The sequence below is a fragment of the Pseudopipra pipra genome, chromosome 2, assembly GCF_036250125.1.
Source record: "Pseudopipra pipra isolate bDixPip1 chromosome 2, bDixPip1.hap1, whole genome shotgun sequence".
NCBI lineage: Eukaryota > Metazoa > Chordata > Aves > Passeriformes > Pipridae > Pseudopipra > Pseudopipra pipra.
In genome coordinates this window covers 92617533-92644307 of record NC_087550.1, presented here as the reverse complement: position 1 = coordinate 92644307, position 26775 = coordinate 92617533, and the positions used below count along the sequence as shown (strand labels likewise).

Below are 26775 nucleotides of genomic sequence, written 5' to 3'. Positions count from 1 at the left end.
CCAAAGCGAGGGTCTTTCTGTACTTGATGGAGGCAGATTAGATAGCTCTCTCACTGCTTTTAACAAGATATAGAGGTGTCTGTGGAGAGTATCTTAGCATTTGGGGTCAGACAGAGCCTCATAGTGTGATACGGTGGTGTCACTCGCCAGCAACCTGTAATAAGGGCATGAGTGCCCAGAAGGTAAGATCAGAGAATATCTGTCTCCAGGTGCTAAGTTATGTCTGCTAAATTCACAGCCTGTGATACTTCGAGAGAACTTGTTAGTGTGCTCATACCCTGACATAGACTCTGACCGTCTTCACAGAATCACAGAGTTGCTGAGACTGGGCAGAACCTCTGGAGATTTCTAATCCAACCACCTCTGCTGAGAGCAGTGTCAGTTAGCACAGGTTGCTCAGAACTGTGTCCAGTTTGAGTATCTCCAGAGATGGAGACTCTACAACCACTCTGGAAAACCTGTTCCAGTATTTAATTACCTAAATTAATTAGAAAAAGTTTCTCCTTATGTTTAAATGGAATTTGCTGTATTTCAGTTTGTGCCCATTGCCTCTTGTCCTTTTTCTGGATACTACTGAGAAAAATCTGTCTTCATCTTCTTTACTTCCCCCATCAGGTATTGGTACCTATTGATGAGGTACATGGGAGCCTTCTCTTGTCTAGGTTGAACAGTCTCAGCTCTCAGCAGCCTCTCTTATGACAGATGCTCCAGTGTGTTAATTAACAGACCATGTTCATGGTCTCTGTCATAGTGGGAAGCACAGCACTTTACCCAGTGTTCCAGATACATCTCACCAGTGCTGAGTAGAGAGGAAGGATCATTTCCATAGGCCTGCTGGTGATGCTGCTTTCCAGCCTGTCAGGCCCCAGTCTTTTCTGGTACATGGGATTATTCCTCCCCATCACCTTCCTGTCCTTGAGATGATTGGAAATGGTTTCCAAGATTATTTTCTCCATCACCTTCCACCAGTGTGTAGTTCCCTTGATTCTCTTTCTTGCCATTCGTGAAAATGGGATGTATCACCAGCCTATTTAAATGCTCCCTAGCCTGATCCTCCTCCAGCAAGGGTAAGTCTTTCTTGCCCCAAATTTTCCCACTGGTCTTCACTGAAGACTAAGGCAAGGAAGGCATTGAACACCTTAGCCTTTACCATGTCTTTTGTCACCAGGCTGCCAGCCTTATTTAGTAGTGTGCACATATTCTTTCTGATCTCTCTTTTGCTGCTAATACATCCATAGAAGCCCTTCTTGTTGTCCTTTGCAGCCCTTGCTGGATTGAATTTCAGATGGGCTTGGGCTTTCCTAACCCCATCCCTGCATGCTCATATAATTTATTTATTTTCTTCCCTGGTGACTTTCCCCTGATTGCACTTCTTGTAGATTTTCTTTTTGTGTTTGAGTTACATCTGGAACTCCTTGTTCATTCACACAGGCCTCATTCTGCCTTTGGTTGATTTTCTGCTGGTTGGGACGAACTGTTCCTAAGTTTGGAAGAGGTGAACCTTGAATCCCACTCTCCTGGACCTCACTGCTTTCCAGGACTGTATCTCATGGGATTCTTCCAAGCAGATCACTGAATAGGCCAAAGTCTCCGTTCCTCAAGTTCAGGATTGGGATCCTTCTTTTCCATGCTCCCTCCTCTCCAGATTCTGAACCCCACCACCTCATTATTAGGGGCAAGGCTGCCCCTCATCTTCACATCCCTGACCAATCTTTCCTTGTTTGTGAGTATGAGATCCAGCAGAGCAGCTCTCCTTGTCAGCTCCTTGTTCTGGCAGAGAAACTACATCCCTGTTAGACCTCCCAACCAGATCTGTCCCTGGAAATTATGGCTAAAGGCTAATGCTTTCCCAGGACTATGGAAGGATGTTGACCTAGTTCAAGATACGGCATGCTGTTTGTGTGGTATTTGCTTTTTCTCTAGAGAAAAAAGTTACTAAAGCATTTTTTCTTACACTTGTGTGATATAAATTAATATTTTTAGATGCAGGAAGCTAACCTTTCCCTAACCCTTGGGAGTTGGTGTCCAAACTTCCTTGGGTTTGCCAGAGTAATCAAAAAGGAAAACAGGCTGATGGAGGAGCTTTATTCATTGATCTGTCTGCAATCCTGCCTAGCTCTGCATTTTAACTAACTATGTATTTTGAGTCAGCAAATTTATACAGTTCACACTTCATAATCCAACAAGCATAGAATACTCAAAATTGGTCTGAAGTAGTGCAGATATTTCTGCAATTACTGTGTTATTTCTGGATGGATTTTAACACTTTAAAATGCAGTGAAAGTTAATCAGTGCAGATTTCTGCCAACAACTTAAATAGTCCTTTGCTTGCAAGTTAGTATGGAAAGAGGGGATGGCAGATAGTGAATTTCCATCTTCTCTGTTGGAGGTGGTCTGTGTGACATACTGGGGAGCACTTGAGTCCTTTTGAAGGCACAGATCAGGACTAGATAAGTGATAGAAAGTTGAAAAAGTCTCTTTTTATTTTTTTTTCCAAGTATAAGTAATTCCCACACTGCTTTGGGATAGACATTGAATCACAGAGGACTCAAGTTGTCAAATCCTCCCAAGGCAAATATGGTCTAGGTATTTGCCTAGACCATATGCACCCTCTAGCCTTCAGAGTGGCCATTTGCCAAGGTCAGAAACACATATCGTTCATCTGGCCAAGGATATTTCATTGTGTTCTTCCTTTATATCAGTTTGTGGGAACTGTTACAAGCAAAATATGAAATATGAGCAGCTAACACATATTTTGCAATAAATAAAAAATAAGGCAAAAACAAACAGTGCAAATTGCCTTCTCTTTATGCCTTAATTTCTTCATCATTCTTTGTTTTGCTTTTGGGGTTTTATAAGTGTGTGTTGTAAGTGGTAAGCTCAAAGTATTACCTATTTTACTTTGTTTTCTTTATGGATATTGTTGAAATCCCTTAAAAATAAAGTCCCATATCTTTAAAACAGCAAAGTAAATCTTGGTTCTCAGTAAGACACTGTACCAGAAAAAAGAGTGGCTGAACTGTTCTCATAGAGCAGTAGGAAGTGGTTAAATGCCAGCGGTGATGCCTTCTTAATAGTGGTGATCAATACAGAGAAAAATAAATGATACTCCCATAGCTTAGTGGTGGAGTGAGGAAGGAAAAGAGGAGAGCCACTCTGGAAAGAAAGCCAACACGGAGGTGTGTGAGCTGCTTACCCAAGTGACTGCATTGGCTTTGGCTCCACAGAGCTGTAAGCATTTGGCATGGGGACACGACATGGTGCCTTCACACTTCCTCCGTACCAGTTACTATTTTGACTTCTCTTTTCTTTACAGGAACCCAGACCTTTGTATAACAAAAGGTGCCAGTTTTATTCAAGTGGAATAGGATTCCTATATGATGCCTACCAGACAGAGGTAAACAAACTCACTTCATCATGTGTTTATTTTGCTGTGCTTTGAGGGGCTGGGGAGGAGGGAGGTAGATGTTTGACAGCATGTCTGTCCATGTAGGTCATGGGTAGACAGAAAGCCCACTGTTCTTTCTCCCACAAGTGACTCCCTGCTTATCCAAGCCTCTGATGATTGCAAATCACTACAATCAGTGGGGTTTTGAATCATCACTGGTGTTTCTATCCAGTACATTACTCTGGGACTGGAATGATTCCCAGTCCATCTATGCTGTATAATAGTTGTCTGGAATGTGTTTGTCACATTGGCATCTTTCTCTAAGGAGGTTTTTGTAGACTCCAAGTGGAATAGGAAATATCTAAATTAATCCACTTGTATTGTCCAGAAGACTTCAAATCTCTGTATTTATCCAGCACAGGCCAAAAACATCAATGGTCTGAATGCAGCTTTTTTATTATCTCAATGACATCAACATGGTTGGAAAAGTGCCCATATCCAAATGGCTAGCCTCCTGAGAAGTCCAGATTTAGTTTCTTTTCCTATTTTATTATTGTGGTAAACTGGTGGTGAAAAGAAAGGCAGAGCAGCATTGAGAACAGCTAGACAATGGCATAATTTTCAAGAAGCCAGATGTCCTTTATCACTATCCCTCCCATGGCTAAGAAAGGGTGTATGGGGAGTGCTACCACCAAAAATTCTAGAAAGCTTAGCAAAGTATATTAAGCAGCTCCTTAAATCTTGCTGCTAGGGCACCCCGTTGTTGATCCCAGAAAATGTATGACAAAAATATTTCAATTGTCTCCTTGATTGAAGACCTGCCCAGAAAAACTTATGAAGTGTGACAACACTCTTTAAGTTTTACTCCATCCTCTTCTGAAGTGTGCTTGCACACTCAGACATATAGCCTGAGAAATGCTTCTGATTTCTGTAATAAGCATATGGTTGGTGTCACACTGACCACAACTTGTGGGTGACCCCAGCCTTGAGCTTCCAGACAGATGGTTTTCTACAGCTCTGCTGCTTCTGGAAACGTCTGAAGTTGGGCCACCCAGAACTCTTTTCTCTATTCTGGAAAAAAAAAAATGTATCTTTTAAAAGCATGGGTAGTTTTTACTAACATGCTTGTCTGGTTGTCCACTGATTTAGAGTCAGCATGTGCTAATTCAGAGTTAAGGATCCATGGCATTTGTACTTGGCTTTTACTTTTCCAAAGTTAGCCAGCTAGTGAGCAGGGGACATGCTCTGCATGCCAGGCAAACACTTAACTAGGAAGAACAGATTGTTTACTGAGTGCAGGTTTCCTTTTGATTGCCATCTCTCACCTGTAAGTGGTCTACAGCTCATTTGGTTTGCCTTTGTTTCAGTTCTCTTTGATCAAAGCAGAAATAATTCTATTGTCTTGCAATTACTGTGAGATAAGAACATCTCTTCAATTGGTGCTGAGAAGATAGACAATCACAAACATCCAGGACCTGAAAAAGCTCAATATCTGGTCACTGAAAAGAAATAATAGGTCTTGACATGCAGAGTACCCACAAATGACCTGTTTCCACCACCCTTGCTCACACCACACAGTAACTTATTTTGGTTTTTTTCACTGCTCTCCTAAAAAGGAGTGTCTTTGCATGTTTTAAAAATGCTGTGATAAAAATAGACAACTACAGTAACTTCCTTGGCCAATAATATGATTCTTGTAGACTAGAAGAAGCTAAAATAATGTTTAAGATCTTGCTGATCTCCCTCTCTTATACTTCTAGCCTTCCACAATAAAAGGGGCGGGTCTGGCCTATTTATCGCTCAGAGAGGGGAAAACTCATTTCCTATCAGAAATGGTCCCCAAACCACGCATCAGAACAAACCACTTTTTAGCAGCCCATTCCATCTTACAAAGCCCTACTAACCCAATCATGCACGTGTAATGGGAAAAGGCCTAGGTCCTAGGCCATTTTCACTGCATACTGGCAGTCAAAACCAAAGTCTTAAGTGCTAAGGCTCTAGAGCATCCCACAAGATGTCTGTGGTAGTGAATGCATTGTGCTTTGGATCACTTTTCAAACTACTTTGATAAGTAGCCAGGTGTGATGTTTCAGTCACTTCCTTGATTGAGCTAATGCTCCTCTTCTGCAGTAAATTCCAGCTCAGGCTGAGGACAGCTGCAGCTGAATGTGACTTCAGGCCGACAAAGCCCTTATGAGAAATCCAGTAAATTCAGACACAACAGAGCAAGGCTGATGAAAAAAAGTCCCATCCCAGGGTGAGATGTTCTTGTGACAAGTGTGATGTGTCTGTTATCAAGCTCTGAGCTCTGTTTCCAGATTGCAACCCAGACTGAGACTGTCCTTTTATAACCTAACCTCTATTTTGGGATAGAAGAGCTGATTGGTATGAGACACAAACCACATGTACAGCCTTGTCCTGGTCAGAAAAACAATCTCAAGGCATCATTTTAATCTCTGTTTCATCTTAGTTTTGTCACCCATCTTCCATTGCTCAAGCAAATCCTGCTACGTACAAGTGTGGCAAGTTGAGACCAGCTGCAAGATTCTCTGGTGCTCTGTGTGTGTTTAAGGCTTTCCTTTTTGCTGGGAACAAACATGTGAGGTGTACAGACTCATCAACAGTGGCAGTTTTCACACTAAAAAGGATGTACAGATTCAGAACTCAGGAGCTGAGAAACATCTTTTTTAACACCTCTTGTGGACACTGTTCCACAGAGTAGCATATTCATGGCTAGGCAGAACTGTCTGACAGAAACTTCTCAAAAGCAGGCATGCTCCCTCTATTTTTTCATTATGAGGAATTTTCCATTCGACAATATATTTTATTTGCATTTTGTGAACAAAATACTTCTCAGTGGTTACAGTATATTTTTTTCCATCAAAATAAAAGCTAGAGAAAGAACGTATTTTCTGACCTGCTAGTTTTTAAAACCTGAGAGCTCTCCAGGACTTCAATGTCAATAAGCTAAAAATCTTAGGGGAAAAAAAGTGCCTTACATAAAAAATATTTCAATTGGTCTGTAGTGCCAAGTAGAAGTGATTAATGCTTACCACACTTAAGGAGTCATTAAAATGATTTTTTTGTCTGGATAGAAAGTGGTGTACATGTGCCTGCCTTTATTGTTCTAACATCTGTCCATCCCTCGAATTCCTGCTCACGCAAATTAACCTTTTCAGTTTTCTATTCAAAAGCTTGCAGTAAATGGTACTTATTTACTGGAGTGCTTGGATCTTTTCTGAATGATTTTGTTTGTGAGTTTGGAGATTGTTCTTGCTGGTGTTCCTAATTATTTCCATCTTCAGGAGGTTTTTACTGAAAGGAGAGAGCTCACATTTATTGGAAGTTGTTCAGATAAATTGACTCCTTTGCTCATTTCACCACTATAATGGACTGGTATTCTTATCCACTTCAGTGATTTTCTGTAGTGTATCTCTCAAGACTTGGAGATATGGTCTCCACACCACAGCTGTAGAGATCCAAATCTCATGGCTGCAGACTCTGGGTCTCAGCAGAATAGCACCAGGTAGTGCAGCAAAGTGCTTAAAAACTCTGGCAAGCCCTGACTGCAGGCTGGTGCTGGGGGCTCTGGGCTTCATAGTGCAAATGCCCTCAGACTCTGGGGCTGACATCCTGGTTAAATGTCCTAGGAGCTCAGAGACATCCTTTTGGCCTGTGGTTGTAGATTTTGGAATATCAGGATCTTTCTGCACAACAGGTAATAAAACTTGACACTGCAGTAGTTTCTTTTTTCTGTGGTCAGTAGGATGATTTACACAACACTGAAACACTGAGAATAAAGGTCAGTCTCTTCTTTTTTGGCAGGTGACATGTCATACCTTAAACAGCAAGTGCCAGCTGAAAGTAAAGAGTAACACATGCTATTGCTGTGATCTGTACAACTGTGAGAAGTAAGTACCTGGGTGCGGTTCATGGCCTGTGAGAAATCCTTGGTTGTTTGTCCTTACTTGTAAATGATAGGGCCTGGAGAAGCAACACAAGGAGCTTATATGCTGAGAAGTCCAGTTCCTCTGCAATTGAAGTCCTGATGCCAGAAGAGAAGATGTCAGGACTTGTTTACTAGTGTTGATATTATTTAAGTTTCTTTTTCTTTAAATACATCCATAAGCTCTTTGCTTTGTGATCAAAATTGATCACAATCACAGCCCTGTTTGGATATACTGTTGGTCTGGCAATACAATTTTCCCATTAGATTTAATAAGTCTTCTGCCTGAGTCACCCTTTGCACACCTCAGTATCATAGATTCACAGAATGGTTTGGGTTGGAAGATCATCTAGTTCCAGCCCTCTTGCCATGGGTAGGACACCTACCAGGTTTCTCAGAGCCTTATCTAAGCGGGTCTTCAACACTTCCATAAATGGGGCAACCACAGCTTCTCTGGGCAACCTGTTCCAGTGTCTCACCACTCTCACAGTGAGGAATTTCTTCCTAATATCTAATCTAATTCCTCCCTCTTTCAGTCTAAAGCCATTCCCTCTTGTCCAATCACTACATGCCCGTGTGTCATTGTGAGAAATATCTCTAATTTAAACTTAGAAGATGGTCAAATAAAGTGAAACAAAGAACTTTATTAGCAGAGCACTGGTTGCACCGAACTCGTGACCTGGTTTGAGCACACCTGACTGGGAGGGGACAAGCCTTTTTAAGGTCTCTTGATTTACATAACCGTTCCCTCACACCTCTCGTGCCAGGCCCTGCTCCTCTCTTCCTCAAAAGGCAATCCTCGCCTTTTGGTACAGTTCATTGGTTGTTCCCATCCACCTATGAGGTTGTTTCCCTGCCCCCAGCCGCATGGTCTCCTGGCAGTGAGCCCAAATTGGTCTCACTGCCTTACATGCTTTCCGATTCGCCTTCCTACTATACCAGTAAGCAAAACAGTAAGTCAGCAGTAGTAACAGTGATCAGAACCACCAGAACAATAAGAACAGCAAACAAGGCAGTAAGCAGCAGTCAGTAACAGTGACCAGAACAACATGCAACCCACCAGCTCCTGACCACAAAATGGCTCTTCAATCTCCCCAAATGACCTCCAGGTATCTCAACATGAGGTAACCATGGAAATCTCTGCTTGTAATAAAACCATCTTATTTATTTCTCACAATCATCTTACCAGGCACTCTCATGCGACCTCTGCAACCCTCTACAGTTCACTGACAGTCAGTTTTCCTTTTTATCCTCCATGTATTTCTCATCTTTCTTCCTTCCTACATCTCCTGTTTTATTTTGGTTTTGCCTCCTTTTCGTATGCTAGCAGCCATTTATAGCCCCAGTCCTCTGTAAGCCTTGGCTAGTATCCTGCCAGACATGAACATTTTGGGTGTAGGGAAACAAGGGTGGCACAGTCAAGATTTCTGCATAACAAAGTAGCTCTTGCCCAGTTCCTGGCTCAACTAGAGAAGTGAAAAATGACATTTGGGACTAGGGGTAAGTCATCTATGCGTGCATATTTCTCATGCAGATAGGAGACAAAAAGTGAGTGCAGGTCTACAGGATGGATTAATATCTACTACGAATGTTACAATCTTTTGCTTATGTAAGAAATATTAAATCTGGATATGATGCAGTTATACAAAACAAGTGAAATGGGAAAGGTAGAGAATGCAAAACTGTTGTACCTTTTCTGTGACGGACAACAAGCACAAAAGTCCTTACATTAGTCAATCAGGCATCAGGCATTTCTATGACAGAAAAATGATGGAACACCATATTTGCAATGCATTGCATATACATTTGCAATGTATATTCTGAGAATGCTTCCTTCCATGGTACACAGCTAACTGCTACGTGTTAACACTGAATCAAACAGCAGAATTCAACACAGAAAAGAACAGGGGTGTTAAAGGGCTGGAAGTACGCAGAGTTATCAAAGAAAAGTGAGTGAAACTGTTGCTTAAAGCATAAGGTAACAACAAGGAGAGCTCAGGCATATTCCCCCTCCAGATGGAGATCCTCAGTGCCATTTTTCTAAGACATTGAGTTTGTCTGAAACACCTGGGACTGATGACTGCTGTGATAATATTCCATGATACAATTAGACATGTGTGTCCTTCACAGTGGACAGCAAGATCTTATGGCACTGGCATGGACAAATTCAGAGTAAATAAGCAGTCATGCTGCTCTAGAGACTTGGCAATTCCAGTTCACAGGATGGCTAGAGAGAAGTAGGACTAGACACAGTCACACAGAGTGGCTTGTTCTCAGCCATGGAATAGAGTGGTACGTGGGCAGGATCACAAGTCAGATTTCCTCAGCCTCGTGGTAGCTGAAGTTTAGTTTGTTTAGTTAAGATGGGCTCATAATAGTGGCCAAGTGAACTCAACAGTAGTGGTTCTTCAGTGCCAGAACCATGCCCTCAAGCCATTGATTGGACAGGACTATGCCTGCCTTGGTTCTTACCAGGAATATTGCGGGTTTCTCCATGCTGCTACCTTCCTCTGCAGAGCTTTCCCTAACCACCATCTCCACTGCTGCCCCATGCACTGGGAACGGAAGAACAGAAGAGTGAGCACAAACTGGTCACTTCTGGTTTCCACTGTAATCTGATGGCAATTTCCTCACAGTGGGAAAACAGGCTTGGCATTTAAAAAAATCTTTCCAACTCAAATAGCTGTCCTAGGAGCTCATTAGTGGGCTAGAATTAGAGGCAGGTACCAGAAAGAACTACAGGAACCTGTGGTTTCAAATTTTGCTGTAGGATATTTCTGGCTTTTGGCAAGACAATGAAGATTAAACATGCCTGATTTGCAATAACTAGTGTGGTGTAGAAATATTAACAAAGATTTCTGGATAGTACAATCCATAGTGTAAAAGACACATCTTTATACTGTACTGTATTGCATTTCTTAATTTGGAATCACGGACACCATAAAGAAGTGTAGCCAGCTAGAAAAACCTCCCTTCCTGTGGTTGAATTAGTGCTTAAGCAACTTGTTTTTCCCAGTTTCAAAGATGCCAGCAGGTGAGCTGTGAAAAAAATCAAAGGCAAGCATGCTTTAGCTGGTAGCTGAATGACAAGCATCCATATACCAAGACTGTGCCTGTGTTCAGAGGCCCTGAGCAAAAAAATTAAAAAAGAGTCCATGCTGATAAACACCACCAATCAGCAAAACTAGAGTTGGTATTAGTTGGACTACATGTTTGATGCTAGCCTTAGCAGAGCCAATTTTACAGCAGAACTTTATCCAGTTCTTCTGAGCAGTGTTTGGTGGGAGCATGGATGAAGTACTTTGCCAAACAGGAAAGCAAGCAGGAAGGATTCAGATCCTCTAGAGCTCTATATTGTGTGCAAAACCATACCCATCGCAGTGACATTGTCTGCATTCCCTTTCAGTTCAGACCAGTCCTCCAGCTACTATGAATTTCTTGGCGTCAGCAGCTGTCAGGACGTGGTTCACCTGTACAGGCTGCTGTGGTCCTCCACAGTCCTCAACATCATTGGCTTGTTTCTGGGCATTATTACAGCAGCCATTCTTGGGGCTTTTAAAGACATGGTAAGGCTCACGGTCTCTTGCCTTATGTGCAGATGTCTGGGCTTGTTGACATTGTCATATGGGTTAAAACCAAGGAAGCGTAAGTGTACAAAGGAGACACTTTGAACATGTTTACTGTGTGTTCTGGGAGTCTGGAGTTATATCTTTAGGCTAAGCTATTGCCGCTGCTCACAGCTAAGTAGGTCAAGCCTGGTCAAATACATGAATAGAAGGGAAAAAACAGGTGCCTGTCTGAACAAATGCTGGCAATTCACTAAGTGGCATCTTTTTTTTCCTTCTAATTCATCTCTGAACATGTGGGCCAGCGCAGAGTTTGAGCATGCTAGTTTGTAGCTAACATGTAAAACTCAAGTCCTAGGTGTGACTGTTTAATTTACATAGTTCTTTTCCCCAAGAATGGGGATGAATTCTGAAGTACCAGTCAAGTTTTTATTTAAACAGTTGTGTAGCCAGGTCACATTAACATCCTCTTTTGCTTCACTAAGGAATGCCACTCTCTAATTGCTGCCTGTGCCACACCACCATGTTGTGCTGATGTGCAACACTGCAGCCAGAAGAGGCTGTTAGCTAGGAGGGATAATCTGATACAATGCTTCATCCACTTAGATTTTCTTACACATTAAAAGGGTGAAGCTATTCCTGGGATCATCACTGTCACTGGTCATGTTTGCTAAAGCAGTGCCTAAAGACCAACAAAGGGGCTCATGACTGATTAGACTCTCAGAGGAGTAGATGGTCCCAGCCCAAAAAGCTTCCAAACTAAATGGGTGGAGGTGAGGGGATGGAAGTGAAATGCAGGAGCCAAAGGAAGGTGTGATAGCAGCACAGGTCATCTTAGATCCATGATGTTACTGGTGGCTATTCCAGAGGCAAAAACTCAATAAAAAGACAGGTAAAACAAAATAAGAGAGATATGGAGCAGGGAAGAGAAAGCAAGAGAGATAGTTGAGATGTACATCTGGGCAGGAGGAGGGGCAGACTAGAGGGAAGGTGCTGCTCAGACCTAGCAGCCAGTGAGCCAAGGACCCAGTCAGACTGGAGACCATCCGGGCCTGGCTCTGACCACCCAGAGTTCCTCAGCAAGCATGCCTGGCCTAACTACAATGTGTGTTGGGTGCTTAAAACCACCTGACAGAGCAGGGCCATATGAATTATTTGAAATTTATCTCTGTTAAAAGTTGCAAAATTTCCTGGAAATATTTCCCTCTTTACCTTAAGGAAAATGAGCACACTGAGCTTTCCTATGGAAGACGTGCAGCTGAGCTATCAAATTTAAGTCAGCGAACTCTTGCTAGAAGTTGATAAGATTGCAGCCAGTCAGTAAAGAGTTGCAGCTGCCCAATGGGAGGGAGCAGCTTTCCCATCTTAATTCATCTCCTACTCATCAGAGAAGCAATGGCAGAAGCAACTGCAGTGGGAAATAAGGGAGAGAACAGCTATATGAAGCGTCACCTACACTAAGTCCCTGAGAGAGCATTGCAGCTTTTTAGCGCCACTAAGTGTTTTCCCCTGCCTAGCAGATGGGTGCAAGTGCAGCTGTTGGAGTTGCTAGTGCTCTCTTGAGATGGGAAAAGGTACAGAGAGCCAGCCCAAGTCCATCTAATGTCTTGCTCAACCCAAGGCTTACATGGGATTTGGGCTGATGCACTGTAGCGGGGCAAGCTCTAGCCCAGATACAGCTCTGTACTTCACGGGGCCATCACTGCACTGCGTGTGAAGGATATCAAGCCAAGGAGATGTTCCTGGGAGAACTGGGATCTCCGTGACCTCATACATTGCCTGGCTAGGAGGCAGAGCCTGGGTCACAGTCTTGGTCCTTTTGACTGAGTGGCATAAAGCTGTGCAAGGAAACTGCAGCAGTAGTGGATGAGCAGCTTCCCCCCAAGCTTAGCTGGAGCGAGTCTGTCAAGGCTCCAGGTAAAAACTTGACCTGAATAAGCTGTTTAATGTCTCCTTTCAGTGTGAGCAGAAGAAAAGGTACTCCTAGATCAAGGGAAAGATGAGTTTGTGTCAGTCACCTCAGCACAGGATCCATGCTGTGCTTGTGAAAGTCTTACTGAAGCAGCAACTCAAAATGCAGTGACCACTCCTTGCTCCTGCCTGTGCTTTTTCAGGTTCTTTTGAGTTATGTACTAGAGCTGGTTTGCTAATCTGCTACTCCCTTGCCTTAGAAAAGCAGTAACTCTTGGGGAAAGACAGGGCCAAGAAAACATCAAGCAGAAGAGGGAAAGAAAGGGGCATGGGACTGAAATAAGGAAAGAAACCTTTAAAATATGTGGGAGAACTTCTTTGTTTCAGGATGTCACCTTCCCACAGAAGTGCTCACTAGTATTTTGCAGGAAGAGCTGCAAAGCCCAGCTGAAATGCCTCAGGGCATTGCTCTGGAATTAACTTCCAAAAAACTTCCAGAAAACATCATGTCTATCTCTTGGGAATGCTGGCAGCCAAAACATGCTACAAAGGGGAGAGTTTGCAAAACAGTGCCGTTGCCTTTAAACCCATCATATTTATTTCCTGGACAGAAAAAAAAGTGTTGTTTTGGTTTTTGCAGGCTTTCTTTCTTGTGACAAATTCCCTACAGACTGTGGCACACTCCCTGTAGTTTTGCTTCCTGCCACAGGGCCGTGCTGGTTCAGTGGGAAACATTTCATCCTCTCCTGACTCCCAAGGTGTCAGCTCAGTGGCCCCTATGTAACCCGTGGGGCCACAGTGGTTGCGACAGGTACCTTCCTTTTCAAGTCTACAGTGTGCTTGGATATAGGACACTGGCTGGGCAGTTACCTGAAAATCACCTTTAACAAAAAGCAGATTAATATATAGCTTAAATAGATGGACTTGCAGTATCCAAAATGATAACACACTGTGATTATTTCTTACAGAAGACGGAGGTAAAGAATTGCATGGAAAACTTCACTTGCTGGTCCTAAGAGTTAATCTAGAAACTCCCTGCCCTGTCCCAGTATTCATCTGATGACTTCTGGATGTTTTCCTGACACACCTTGCCAAGGAATCTGCCTTCTGGGAGTTTAGGGTTGCATTAATCTGAACTACTGATGGTTTGGGGAGGGGGTTGCTGCCTTTTTTTTTTTTTTTCAATTTGTCTCCTTCTTGCAGTCTCCTTAAGGGAATCTGAACAGATTGAATAGCATTCCCATATCCCCTCTCCTCTTCCTTCACCCTACTTTAAAAAGGGAAACAAAATTAATACCTAATTACTGAGCTACTTGCCATGGCTTAGCACTCATGCAATTAAAGGTGCAGTCTGATGTGAAAAGTAACCGTAGTTTGAAAATAAAAGCTCTGGCAGGTCTGTGTCAGGCCAATGAGCTGACACTGGCAGCACACCCTGACCAGTTGGTAGCTCTTTGACTTGGGTGGTGGTTTAGTTTAGAATGTCTCCACCTACCAGTGTATTTTAGGTGACTAATTTAACATAGTGTAATTACTGGAATACTTAATAAAATCATTCAACCAGCTTCAGTACCTGCAAATTGTTGATGGCTCTGGGCTGAGACCAGATAGCCTGATAATAAGGTGCTTTGATCAGTGGATTTGGCGTAGATGACTCCCTAAAACTGTCTCCTAGGACTGTTGTGATGTTCATACTTAGCAATTAGAGAGCAGTGATGCTATGGATAGAGAGAAGGTGAGAGGACTGAGAGAGGTTCCCAGGAGAAGAACTCAAAGCAGGTCAAATAGCAGCACCCAAAGAGACTCACACCAGAAAGTTAGTGACAGATGCAGAACAGGCATCTGTATTTTACAGTGGGCAAAACAAGTGTTTCTTGATGCACTGATGTCCATAACCAGAGGGATCTAATTTCTCTTCTCCTAAGAAGGAAGGGCACATTCTGGGGCCATGTTGCTGGCTGCAAACCTTTGGGTCTGAGGCAAGCATATTAACTGCTTCTCACTCTGTCTAAAAGGCAATGTCTCTTCCTTTCTCCCCACCATATCCACCCAGCAGGGTGGGTAGAAAGGGGGCTACCTTGCAGATGAGAGTGTTTTTGAGGATGCCTTAAAAATGAGAGACTTGCTTCTCCCATGAAATAAGCTCTCTGCTTTCAACCCCAGCCTTTTTCTGTGTCAGCTCCTAAAATGCTAAGTTTCTCTAAGGAGCTAAGGCCTAAATTGTCAGGTAACCTCATGTGGTACATCAGTGACCTAGATGATGTTTTCCATGTACAAACACAATTAATATGCCTCTTTCTTAATCTCAGAGGTCTCACACTATCTCCAGAGGATACAGTGGTTTATGTCTCTCACTGATAAATCTGAAAGGAAATGCCAAGAAAAAAAATACTGGCTGCTGCTTTCAGCATTTGTCTGGCAGCTACCATGTTTTATTATTTCAGTGAAAAGAAAATTCCATGCTCTCATGTGGAGGAATCTGCTAACAAAAACAAAGGAAAGAAAAAAACCCACTGGATTTATCTCAAGAAAATCTTTCACAGAGCTCTGTTGTCCTTCACAAATGGTTATATAGCACATAGGTTTAGGGTTTAACACAAACCCCCTTTCATATTTAGCTTTTGCTCTTTTTTTTTCCTTACCAAGTTTTATTAGCTGGTTTAATATGAGCTCTTACTTCTTCCTGCAAACCTCATTTCACATTGTAATTAAGGGACATGTCAATAAAGCCACGGGAAAAGGATTTTATGTGGTAGGAATGAGGTATGCATGTCGAGAGCAATACTGGAGAGCTAGCAGCAAACTCTCTTTCACAAGTGAGAGGGAACTGTGAAAGAAGAGCAACTGGTCTGGAAAGGGAGATCTTTGTAAATCCATGTAGGAAAGCAGTGAGAAAAGACATGAGGGCATCAGGTAGTTGCTGTTGGAAAGTGTCTTCAGCAAATGGTGAAGGACTGGGTGTTCGGTGCTGGAATGAGTGAGAAGAGGCAGCCAAATGTATGCTGTATGCTGTGCTCTTCAGGCTGTCTCAGATCTGGAGTCCTGCCAGTGCTTCTGGAACTGTTGCTAGGGAAGCACCAGCCGTCTTTTTCCAAGGAAAGAAGATTAAAATAGCTCTGTATTTTTACTCAGAAAATTCACTCTGGATACACCCTCTCATTCTGTCTGCTCCGTGGTTTTTTGTAATCGTGTTGGAAAATAGAAAGCTGTTAAATTGTCTGATTGCTTGTGTTAGGAGCAGTTCCTGCTCCAGCTCCCTCTATGCTGTGCTGATATATTGTTGTCTTCTGTGCTAAACAGGTACCTCTGTCCCAAATTGCATTCAGCGCTGCACCTCCTCCTCAGATCCTGTACAATCCTGCCCAGCAGATCCTGACATATGCTGGGTTCTGTCCTTCTGCAGCAACTATTTCTACATATCCATCCTACCCATTAGCTCTTCAGGTACAGTACAAAATGGCACCCTTCTTACTCCGTCAGAAACGCATAAGATGCTACTCAGTACATACTTTGCAGAGGTAGATCTTAGCTCTGGGGTTTGAACCAAGGCAAGGAAGTTTGATCCAACTCACAGGTTTATCTCTGGGATGAGTTAGTCTGCACTAAGTTTCAGGTCTGTTCTCAGACCTTGGGCTTTCTCTGGTTGTCCTTTGCTGACCAGGAATCCCACTGTGGGATTCAGGCAGTGTACAAGTAGTTATGAAGGTGAACACAGCCCCCATATTGGGCAAGATAAAGCAGCAACAGAGGCACTGGGGAAGCCAAAGGAAGCATCTGACACACACAGGATTTGGCTGAAAAATTTATACACCTTAGCCCACCCTACCCTTAATATGGAGATAAGTATATTAGGACTTATCAGATGGAAAGGAGGCGAGAAAGGGGAGGACATAAGAGGCCTGTGAAACTTAGTGCTACAGAAAGGATTGTAGATGGATATTAGTGATAACTTCTTACACACAAAGTGTTGGTTGCCTCAGTAAAGCTATTAAGGGGCAATATAAGCCAGAAATAGGAAGTGCTTTTATAAACAAGAGAAGATTCAAATGCCACAGGATGGTGTGGAGGAGTATAAATGAGGGGTTAGGGATTTGGGTCTCACTTGCAGCCCAGCAAGACCCCAAATGTCTGCCAGCCACAAGAACCAAAGGGGCTTATCAGAAGATGGAGCCCTGTTTCTTTCAGCTTCCAATAAGCGTCTGCCACGGGCCACCACTGGTACACAACAGGTACAGAGTAGCTCTGGCAGTTGGCAGAGGTTGGTGAGCCTCATTGACCAGAGGCAGCTGGCCTGAAAGCAGGAAGGAAAGCTGCCAGAGATGCAGCTTCCACCCCTTGCGGGAGGGGATACAGCATGAGCTGAGTCAGCTTCAGGCCAATCACCTCCTTCAGAAGGCTGAGGTACAAGTCATGCTCCAAGCCTGTGTTGTGTTCAGGCAGAGCTGGCTTGGAAAATGCAAAGAGTGGTGCTGAGGATGGTGTTTGCTTTTTTTCCCCACCAGAGTGAGGTGATGAACGTAGAGTGATCTGGTGAATATCTGAATATACTGAGACCCTGTAGCAATCACAGGAGCTTTCAGATCTAGTAAAGCACAGTAAGACTGTTTTGTTCCATATGATGGCTTGTTATATTTTGGCTGTGTAGTGCTAGACCAATGGGTACCACGAGTTTTGCAATACTTCTTAATTGAAAACACTGCACAATTTAGCATGAACTAACAGTGGACCAGTTCCCCATAGCCTCCTGGGCTACATCTATTCAGGGCCAATAAGCTATCAGGCACCAGCACTGGGACATCATGATCATCCACACCAGTGAATGATTAGAATGCTGCCCAGACCATCTAACAGTCTCCCAACAATGTTTAGGAAGGGGTCAGAAGATGGCAAGGGCAATGGACTGTTCCCAGTCAGCAGCATGCACACAGACAGTCCCACTGGTTTGGTGGTAAGAGTTCAGCTGTAGGGATGTCCTGTGTGCTGTGCCAGTTGGCTTCACAGTCAGAGAACAGAGAACATTTATTAACATAAATGGGTCCAGGCACTTTGAGACCAAGTGTTGAGAGGCAAAAAAGAACATCTCTTTTTGTTTGCTTTTAGCTGCAAAGCTGTGCTGTTCTGCAGATTGAGTTAGCATGTAGCCAAGAGTAGAGAGAGAAGGAGATAAAAACAGACGAAAGAAAACAATTAAGCTGAAAAGATGCATGTAAATAGTCATGAGGATCCACTGTAACTGTTCAGTCCTGCATCCACTGAGAAACAGAAATACACTGTATTTACCCCAAATTCTTGTCTGCATTCCAAAGCAAACACAGTTATTTTCCTAATTTCTACTTTTTCAAATGTGTTCATTTGTCTTCTTTCCCCTTCATAACATACATAGGCAGACACCATCAGCTGTTCCCAAGCCACAAAACGTTAGTGAGAAGCACTCGGCTCCAAAGGGAAAAATTTAATCTTATTTATTCCTAGGGGGAAAGAGAAAAGAACCCGAGAGCCAGCCACCTCCCTGTATGTTTGAGCTCATCATGTTGCAGCTGGGAGAGAAGTAATTTCTGCATCAGTATATGAGTTAAAAAATCATAATTAACTTACTCAAAGCTACAAAGAGTGAATATTGAAAGCAGGGATGATTAGGAACAGCCAGAAGCTTAACTGTCATCTGCTTCCATTACTTGAGAGCTGTGGGCTGAATCCATGTGGCTGGAAGTCTTCATGATCCATCTAAGTGCTCCAAGCTGCTGGATTCAGGCCTTCTGCTGGATTCACAAACCCTGCTCAGCTGGTCTTAGTTCTTAATGCTGGGAGCTAGGAATCTGGAGCCAGGATTCATCTGACTAAATGCAGGGGCTACTGGCATTTAGGGATCTAGTACTGCCTATAAGGAAATCAAGGAGCCACCTGTTCCCTCCTGCCCCTCTGAGAGAGCCCAGGTCCAGGTCTTGTAGTCCTCCCTGTGTCAAATCTGCATGGATATCTGGAATATCCCTTGGCATCCCAAAAGGGCTGAGCACTTACATGTGGGCAACTGAATTAAGCTCTAGCTGTCCACAGAATAGGAGACCCTGCCTGAGCTGGTCTAACCTTTAGAGTCACACATGGATTATCTCAGGCTAAAGGTATATGACATTCATTCCTGGTCCTCTGCTGAATCCAGGATCTCACTGAATAAATGCTTGCTGGAGGGGCAAACTAAGTCTTTAAAAGAATTGCAACCTGAGCTTGTGGTAAACACTCCTCAGTTCACCTCATGACTTCCTTGTCTACAAGCAGAAATCAGCCAAATGCAAAAAGAAAGGATGATAACAGGAATGCATTTTGACAAGGATGTAAAAAACATTTATTTTGTTCGTTGTGCCAACAAAATCATTCATCACTTCCTGGTACAATTCAATCACAACCAGTAACAGGCCTGCCAACTGGTCAGGTAAAGGTTGTGATCAGCTGTGCAAGGCCTGGTGGTGATGACAGCAGTTACGGGTTGTGCCAGTCATTTCTGCTAGAGGAGAACTTGCTGTAGAAGCAATTTCAGGCAAACAGATGGAACTAGTGGTTGCAGCTTGAGAGGGGAGGGAAGCAAAACCTCCAAAATAAAAAAACCAAAACAACCCAAACCCACAACTAGGTTTAGAGCTGATGTAGCTAGCAGGTCTGTTAGCATACCTGCACTGCCTCAGAGGGTTGAAGGACATAATCAGCCTTCCTGTCAGGATGTCCCCACTCTCACTCACTAAGTCACCCTGTGGCACAAATGCACGACAACGTTCTCCTTGCCAGGAGGGTTTGACCCAGGGCAGCAGCCCCTGCTCACCCAGAGCCCCGTGGAGAAGCTGGGCACTCTGGCATGGGGTCTGCCAACACCGGGGCAGCTCTGAGATGCCACTGTCCAAGGGCCAGTCCTGGTACTGGCCTTTTAGATTGTGGCTATTAATTTTTTTAGCAGCAGGGAGCAGCGTTTACTTCCCATATTTTTCAATTCCCTTGAAAAGGCTCCATGATTACTTCATTTTGTTTTTTAAATTCCAGGCACTTAAAGTTCACTTAAAGCCTGAACCTGAGGGGACCTGAGCCCAACTCTCCAGTTGAAGCGCATGGACTGGCATGTGCTGGCATATGAGGGGAGGAGTAAAATCCTGACCCTCTTGACATAAGTGACAAAACTTGGTTAAAAGAATGGTAGGATTTTATCCAGAACATTATTCCCTACATGGATTATTTTAATAAATTCTGCTTGTTCCTGAACATAGGCTACTTCCTAAGCTCTATTTATTTTTTGTGCCTCTTTTAACCAAAGCCCCATCATAGCTGAGACAGCCAAAGTGAAAGACCTACAGGGAGACACATGCCTACCTGTAAAATTTTCTTAAGAAGAATATGTATTTGGCAAAGGAATAAGACTTTGCATTTATGCAAGTACTACAACTGAGATTAATTACATCTGAGGTAATTTAAATTTCACAGTGATGCCTGGAAACAAGCAGCTACACGTAACCTAATCAGCCGGTCAGGTGCTGTGCCTCACCCAGGAAGCCAGAGCATCTTTTCCTCCAGAAATTCCTGTTCTGTTCTATTGCCCAGCTGTCTGCACAATGTCTATTAAAACTGACTTAGGTTACAGAAGGAATCTGTCTTGTTTCACTAAACACCATCATTGCTAGACTTAAGCAGGTGTTTTAGAACTAAAGTTAATGTTAAGCTGCAATGCAGGAGAAATTTAATCATGAAGCTCATTATCTAACACTAACATGGCAAAAAAACCCAGAACTGCAAGGGGTTGTAAACCTTTACTGAGTAAGGTATTTTCTTTTGTCTACATACAGCCTGCCAACAATTTTCCAGGAACATCATCTACTGACATTTCTTTATCAGAAGAAACTCAGCCTCCATCTCAGTCCAGCTCCAGCTATGGTCTTCCCCCAAATGCTCCAGCCCTGTATACACCGACTTACTGCCTGCCTGGAGAAAAGCCTCCACCATATGCACCATAGAACAAAGAATTAATTTTAGGTAGCTGGTAGGCTTTTGTTTCTAAGAAATCTCTGGAAACTGCTGTGCAGGCACTAGACTTCCCAAAGGAACCCACCGCAGAGTGTGTTACAGCCACTCCGCTTTTACCTGCATCTCACTGTGAGCAGCGCAGAACCCTGGAAACGTAAGGGCAGGCACATCACCACTGGGGCATCCAGTCACCACTAGTTTGCCTGCAGTCAGGTGTAGTAGTGCTTTCTGGCTGCAGTAAGGATGAGACATTTCCTTCTCGGTGCACTGCAGAATAGATTTTCTTCAATGGGAGAAATGAAGAAAACACTCTGGATATGTGTTCTGCTTTCATAAACCAATATAGAGGGGTTTAAGCCTGTGCTGTCTGAGTGCGTAGTCAGAAGCTCTCTGAGTCAATAATTTTCAGTAAGAGGCCAGGTGTTTGTTTGCTTGTAGTATTTATTTAATAACCCTTTTTGGTGAAAGTGTTGTACCAATAAAGTGTGGCAATTATTTTACAATAAAATTCACAGTGTCTATTTATACTGTACCTAAGGCTGTCTGTATTTGTAAGGACGGGAAAACAAAATCACACAGAGGAAGAAGTACACTACCAAACAGTTTCCTTTTTCAAGTTTCAGACAGAAAGGCTAATTTTATTGGACTGTTACATCTGTACTTTGTGCCAGTCTAGTCTGCATAGTAAAATGTCATGTCAGTGTGCTAAAGATGAAATTTCCAGATGTGTATTTTATGCTGTACTTTAGTGTTCAAATTATTTCCTTTCTAGTCAAAAGAGGACCACAACCCAAACCATTCTATTTAAATGCCAGTTATTTATTTTTAAACTGATCAAGATCTGATGCAGGCACTTTACAATGACTAAGACAGAATGAATGAAGGGTCATAATTCCTTTTTTTTTTTTATTTTCTCCTATTGTATAGAGACAAGGCTAAGCAACAATACCTCTGGCAGTGCCATTGACAGGAAAAAAAACATGTCCCTGATGTGTGTACCCTTCTGCCTCACTGTGCATCACATCGGCTGGGATTCATCTTGGCACTTGGCTGCCACATTTTGGGACAGGAGTGGTTACACCAGCATGAAAACCCATCTGACTGCTGCACCCCTTTACTGCATTTTGCTCCTGCAGGAAGGATGTTGGTGCTGCTTGCTCCACAGATCTTACAGTCTAGACATCAATGAAGCTACAAAAATTTCCTGAAAGGCCAAAGAGCAAAGTAGGGAAAGGAAGGTATTTCTCATTAACATTTTAAGCAGCTGCTCTGAATTATGAAGATATTGAAAAAAACTATATAAACCAAATCAGCTTACTTGACAGTTTCCTTTCAAAGGAAGTGACACCATCAGACCTGCTCAAAATAGAACAAAGAATGATCATCCTTTTACATATTTTCCAACTTTCAAGAAATTTCTGTTAATTCACGTACATTTGTGTACAAAAAGCAGAAGCAGATTCAGTACTAATACACGTAAGATCAGAGATTAATTTATATGGATCATAAAAGCCACCTTTTGTTAAGGTTTTTCTAAGGTGCAAAGTTTTAGGCCAGTGATGTTAACATCAGTGACGAGGTGCCTTATGTGTACTGTTGAGTTATATGAACCTGACTGAGAGAAACAGAAGTCAGAGAAGAGACCATTATTTTTGTTTTAAACATTAATTTAATGCATCCAAAATGCTTAGTTCTTGTGCAAATACATGCTATGAAGAGCACAGTCACCATGATCATGAAGTAAGTGGAACCACACATTTACTTTTTGCTTGCTATGAATACTACCAGGGGAATCACCTGGGTTCATTCTGAGGACTCAAATCCCAGAACAGACTTGCTCCCTTTGAGTTGAGCACCTAAACTAGTAACTAAAAAGAAATTAATGTTTCTCTTACGTTGAAGCAATGACTGAGAAGGAATGAAGGAATGCTTATTGCAGCTGCCTCCTCCTCCAGACCTCTTCCTCCAGTGTGGTACTGATGGAGGGTATTAAAAAATTCATCTTTACACAAAAGAACTCCCCCCCCCTTGTGTTATTCTCCAGATAGAAATTCTGGATTTCTTTTCTAAACCACATTTTGAGTCAGGGTGCATTGTGGTCTATGCAAAATGTCTTCACATACATACACACATATGCAAAGTCTGGAGCAATTTTTGCTCTGAATTAGAAAATGAAATAGTCTTGTTCACATAGCATTTAGTATGAAACTGCAGAGTACCATAATGTACCACAGAACTCACATTTCCAGGACCCAAAATAATTTTGGCCTCATAAATAATGCCGCTTACATTAACACAAAAGTAAAACATGTTTGTGATTAATTTATGCCACATGGTAGTTTTTTGGGAACTACCACAGAAATTATACAAAAATACTAGACATAAGATTATTTTTCCAACATGTTTCCTTTGAAAAGAACAAAGTAAAACAGAGTTTGTTTCATCTTCTTGTTTTAAAAACAGGTGCCTTCCAAGTCTACTTTTTACAGTAGAGATTAATCCAAGTTAAAGAGATGAGAAACTGTTGTGGTTTGCCCCAGCCAGCAGTTCAGCTCCACAGTCACTTGCTCACTCTCCCCCTGGGATGGGGGAGAGAATCGGAAGGATAAATTTAAAAAACTGACGAGTTGAGATAAAGTTTAATGGGAGAAGCAAAATCCACACGTGCCAGGAAAGCAGAAAAAGGAATTCATCCACCACTTCCCATGAGCAGGTGTTCAGCCATCCGCAGGAAAGCCGGGCAATGTCACATGTAATGGTGATTTGGGAAGACAAACACTATCACACCAAATGTCCCCCCTTCCTCCTTCTTCCCCCAGCTTTATATGCTGAGCATGAGGCCATACGGTGTAGGATATCCCTCTGGTCAATTGGGGTCAGCTGTCCTGGCTGTCTCCCCTCCCAACTCTTGTGCACCCCCGGCCCCCTCGCTGGTGGGGTGGGGTGAGAGGCAGAAAAGGGCTTGACACTGTGCAAGCCCTGCTCAGTAATAGCTAAAACATCCCTGAGTTATCAACACTGTTTCCAGAACAAACCCAAACTATAGCCCTATATTGCCTACTATGAAGAATATTAACCAAAACCAGCACAGAGATGTATTTTGGTAAAGGACTAAAATAATCATAAAAAACACTGCAGCGTGGACACGCTATTAACCAGAGTATCTTCAAGATTTCCAGCTCTTACTGAAGATATTAATTTAATCTTTCTTGGGTGCTTCATCAAATCACAAATTGATCCAGAGTCATCAGCTCTAACATAAAGCACTCTCAGGAATAACGTGGTTTCCCTTGCTCAATCAAAAAAAGCAAAAACTAGAACTGCTTCTGGGGTTTTCTATCCATGTGCACTCTGCCATAAGTTATTACTGTCCAGTGAGAAACCTCCCTTTTAAACCTGTGTCTGGTCAGACCTGAGTGTGAAGAGTCTTTTGACAGGTCCTTCTTCAAGTATAAATGAGTAGGTTGGTTGAAAGTGATAAAGTTCTTTTCTGCCCTACTGCATTACTGCTGACTGATTTGGTCATGACATGGAGCTATGATGCTGTCTAACGGCTAATAGAATACCTTCCTCTTTTCTGCTAAATAAAGCAGGGATCCTTGCCAGAAAATATGCTTGGGATAGTCTTCCCACTCTTTCATCTTTTCCTCTGGGACAGTTACATCTTCACAGCTTGGTCACAGATGTTGCCACACATGTGGATTATTAGACTAATGTGTCATCTCCGTATTTGCTTAGGAAAAACATGAGATGAATGACCAGGAATAATTTATAAAAGACCTTGTAGAATTAGATCTTTTCCACATTAGCCCTCTGAAGCATGGTGTAATATTAGCCATCCAGTATTTGGATTTTGCACCACAGCATATACCTGTATTGCTCAGTTTATTAATTTGGTGCAAGACAAGGACCAAATAAAGCAAGATTTAAGTGGCTCAGAGCAGGCTAGGCAAAGCCCAGCCCAACTTAAAAGCTGAATGCACTTTATGGCTCTACAACCTCTCCTGAGTAAACCCTCAGGTATATTCTGAGCTCCCTGTAGTTCGGCCTGGCTAACTCTCACAGCTCAAGCTTCTCTGCTCCCACTAGGGTCACAGTGAGTGAGCCAACCTAAAAGTTCAGCAGCAAAAATATGTCATCAGCAGATAATATTCCCCAGTTCTCGACACCTCATCATTTGCTTCAGTGGCTACCGACAAAAAAGCCATGTAGCTTTCAACTTATTGAGTTGTTTCTTCTAAATGTTTCCTGCTGACCCAACTTTGTTTTCTGTTGACCAAGAGGTTTTCTAAAGGTCACAACTGAGTTTTCTTTGAGAGAAAGAAAGAGAAGAGAAATTCTAGCTATAAGAATAGTAAAAACATTTGCTCTCCAGTTGAGCAGATATATAATACAGATGTAAGCACATAACCCCCCCCACCTCCAAACAAAAAACTAAACCAACCAAACAGCACTCCCCCACTACTGTAATCTCCACATCAGGCATAATCTGAGTCATTATCTCCAAATACCAGGATACAGAAAAATCTCAGTACAGGTAAATTAAAAACTTGTATGTAAATATTTTATTCTCTTGTATTTTGCAAATCAGAAAGCAGTGTTTGGTAATAAAAAAAAAATACATAATTATTATTTTTCTTCCAGTCCACACTCATATATTACCGTGTTTTGCACATTACAGATAAAACTGTCTCTTACGGTCTAAAGATAACGTTCGCTTTTGGTATATTCTGTACTTCTGACTTATTTAATATTAGTCTTCTGAACTATTTACAAATATATTACAACCTTTAAACCTCAAAGCAAAGAGTATTTCAATAATCAATCTGACATAAGGATCAGTAGCTCCTACATAACTTCAGTGTTTAAGAGAAACTATACACGCAGTGCGGTAGATCTGAATAATTTATATCTTTAAAAAAAAGAAAAGCGTTGAAAGTTTCTGAGTATAAAACTTTCGCACTGTAGTGGTACCTACAGACCTGCCTCGACTGGAGGACAGGAATGTGAGGTGATGTCACTGTGCTTGTAGAGAGCCTCATCTAAGTCCAGTGCCTTGTTGCTCAGCTTGACAGTCATGCAGCCATGGTAGAACGCGGTGACCGGAGTAGAAGTGACAGGAACGTCTGTGGGAGAGAGGAGAAAGATCTCTCATGGCTGGTTTTAAATAAATACCTGCCCTACCTATGCTCAGATGACTACTACTTCAACGAACTTAAACTCGCCTCTTCCCCACCCCAGGATTTCTACATCCCCCCTGCCAGAAGGCAAGAGCACAATCCCAGACATGGGGAAAACACCATCTGCTCTGGTGCACAAAAGCCCTTCTCCCAGAATGAACCCTTCCTCAGCTGCTCTGTATCTTTGCAAGTCCTCCAGTCTTGATAAAACCATGTGCTGCACAGCAGCAAGGCTTCACTCCACTTGCACAACTGTGTTCACACTGCTTTCCATCTCGATATTTTCCCCCCTCTCCATCTCTGAACCCTCTACTTTGTCTTTAGTAGAGCTGTTACACCTTCCTCTAATGCTACCTCTCTTCAAAATAGCTGCCAAAAGATTATAGAAAGAACTTTATGACAGGAAAGCACCTCCTATATGCAGCCTCCATCACTTGCTAGACTCATCTTTATGATGATTACGCACAAGGCGGTTGCTGGCCTTCACCAGAAAGGTGTTGGAATGCATCTATTGAGTTGGTCAGATTAATGAGACTAATTTTTTCTATGGAGATTCACTGGTGACATACTTTTACTCAGTTTATCAGAGGCAGAAAACATATATCAAGGAAAAAGACACCAAGTACAGTCCAACAGACTAGAGAAACTAGTCAATCTTACTACTAACTTCTCTAACATCACATACATACTGATCTAAAATAAACAAATAAACAAAAAACCCCACACAATAACACAAAAATTTATGTGAGCTGTGTCCTCTACCCTTCCCCAAAGGTCATTAGTTTA

The 26775-nt window shown here is 42.5% G+C and overlaps 2 protein-coding genes across 4 annotated transcripts in view; one reads left to right on the top strand and one right to left on the bottom strand.

Annotated features, from left to right (window-relative positions):
- Nucleotides 1-21341, top strand: part of TMEM255B (transmembrane protein 255B) — a 68431-nt gene extending 47090 nt beyond the window's left edge. The window contains exons 5-9 of one of the 2 annotated variants that reach the window (XM_064646425.1): nucleotides 3317-3397; nucleotides 7214-7299; nucleotides 10741-10900; nucleotides 16112-16255; nucleotides 20632-21341. In XM_064646425.1, the coding sequence (XP_064502495.1) occupies nucleotides 3317-3397; nucleotides 7214-7299; nucleotides 10741-10900; nucleotides 16112-16255; nucleotides 20632-20799 (639 nt within the window). In that variant the 3' untranslated portion in view covers nucleotides 20800-21341. Of the gene's footprint in view, nucleotides 1-3316; nucleotides 3398-7213; nucleotides 7300-10740; nucleotides 10901-16111; nucleotides 16256-19837; nucleotides 20593-20631 lie in introns of those variants that run through there. The other variant, XM_064646427.1, reaches the window with a different exon arrangement.
- Nucleotides 21342-25351: 4010 nt separating this feature from the next.
- GAS6 (growth arrest specific 6) overlaps nucleotides 25352-26775 on the bottom strand; it is a 42426-nt gene continuing 41002 nt past the window's right edge. For both annotated transcript variants that reach the window (XM_064646424.1, XM_064646423.1), the window contains one exon: nucleotides 25352-25935. In XM_064646424.1, the coding sequence (XP_064502494.1) occupies nucleotides 25784-25935 (152 nt within the window). In that variant the 3' untranslated portion in view covers nucleotides 25352-25783. The remainder of the gene's footprint in view (nucleotides 25936-26775) is intronic.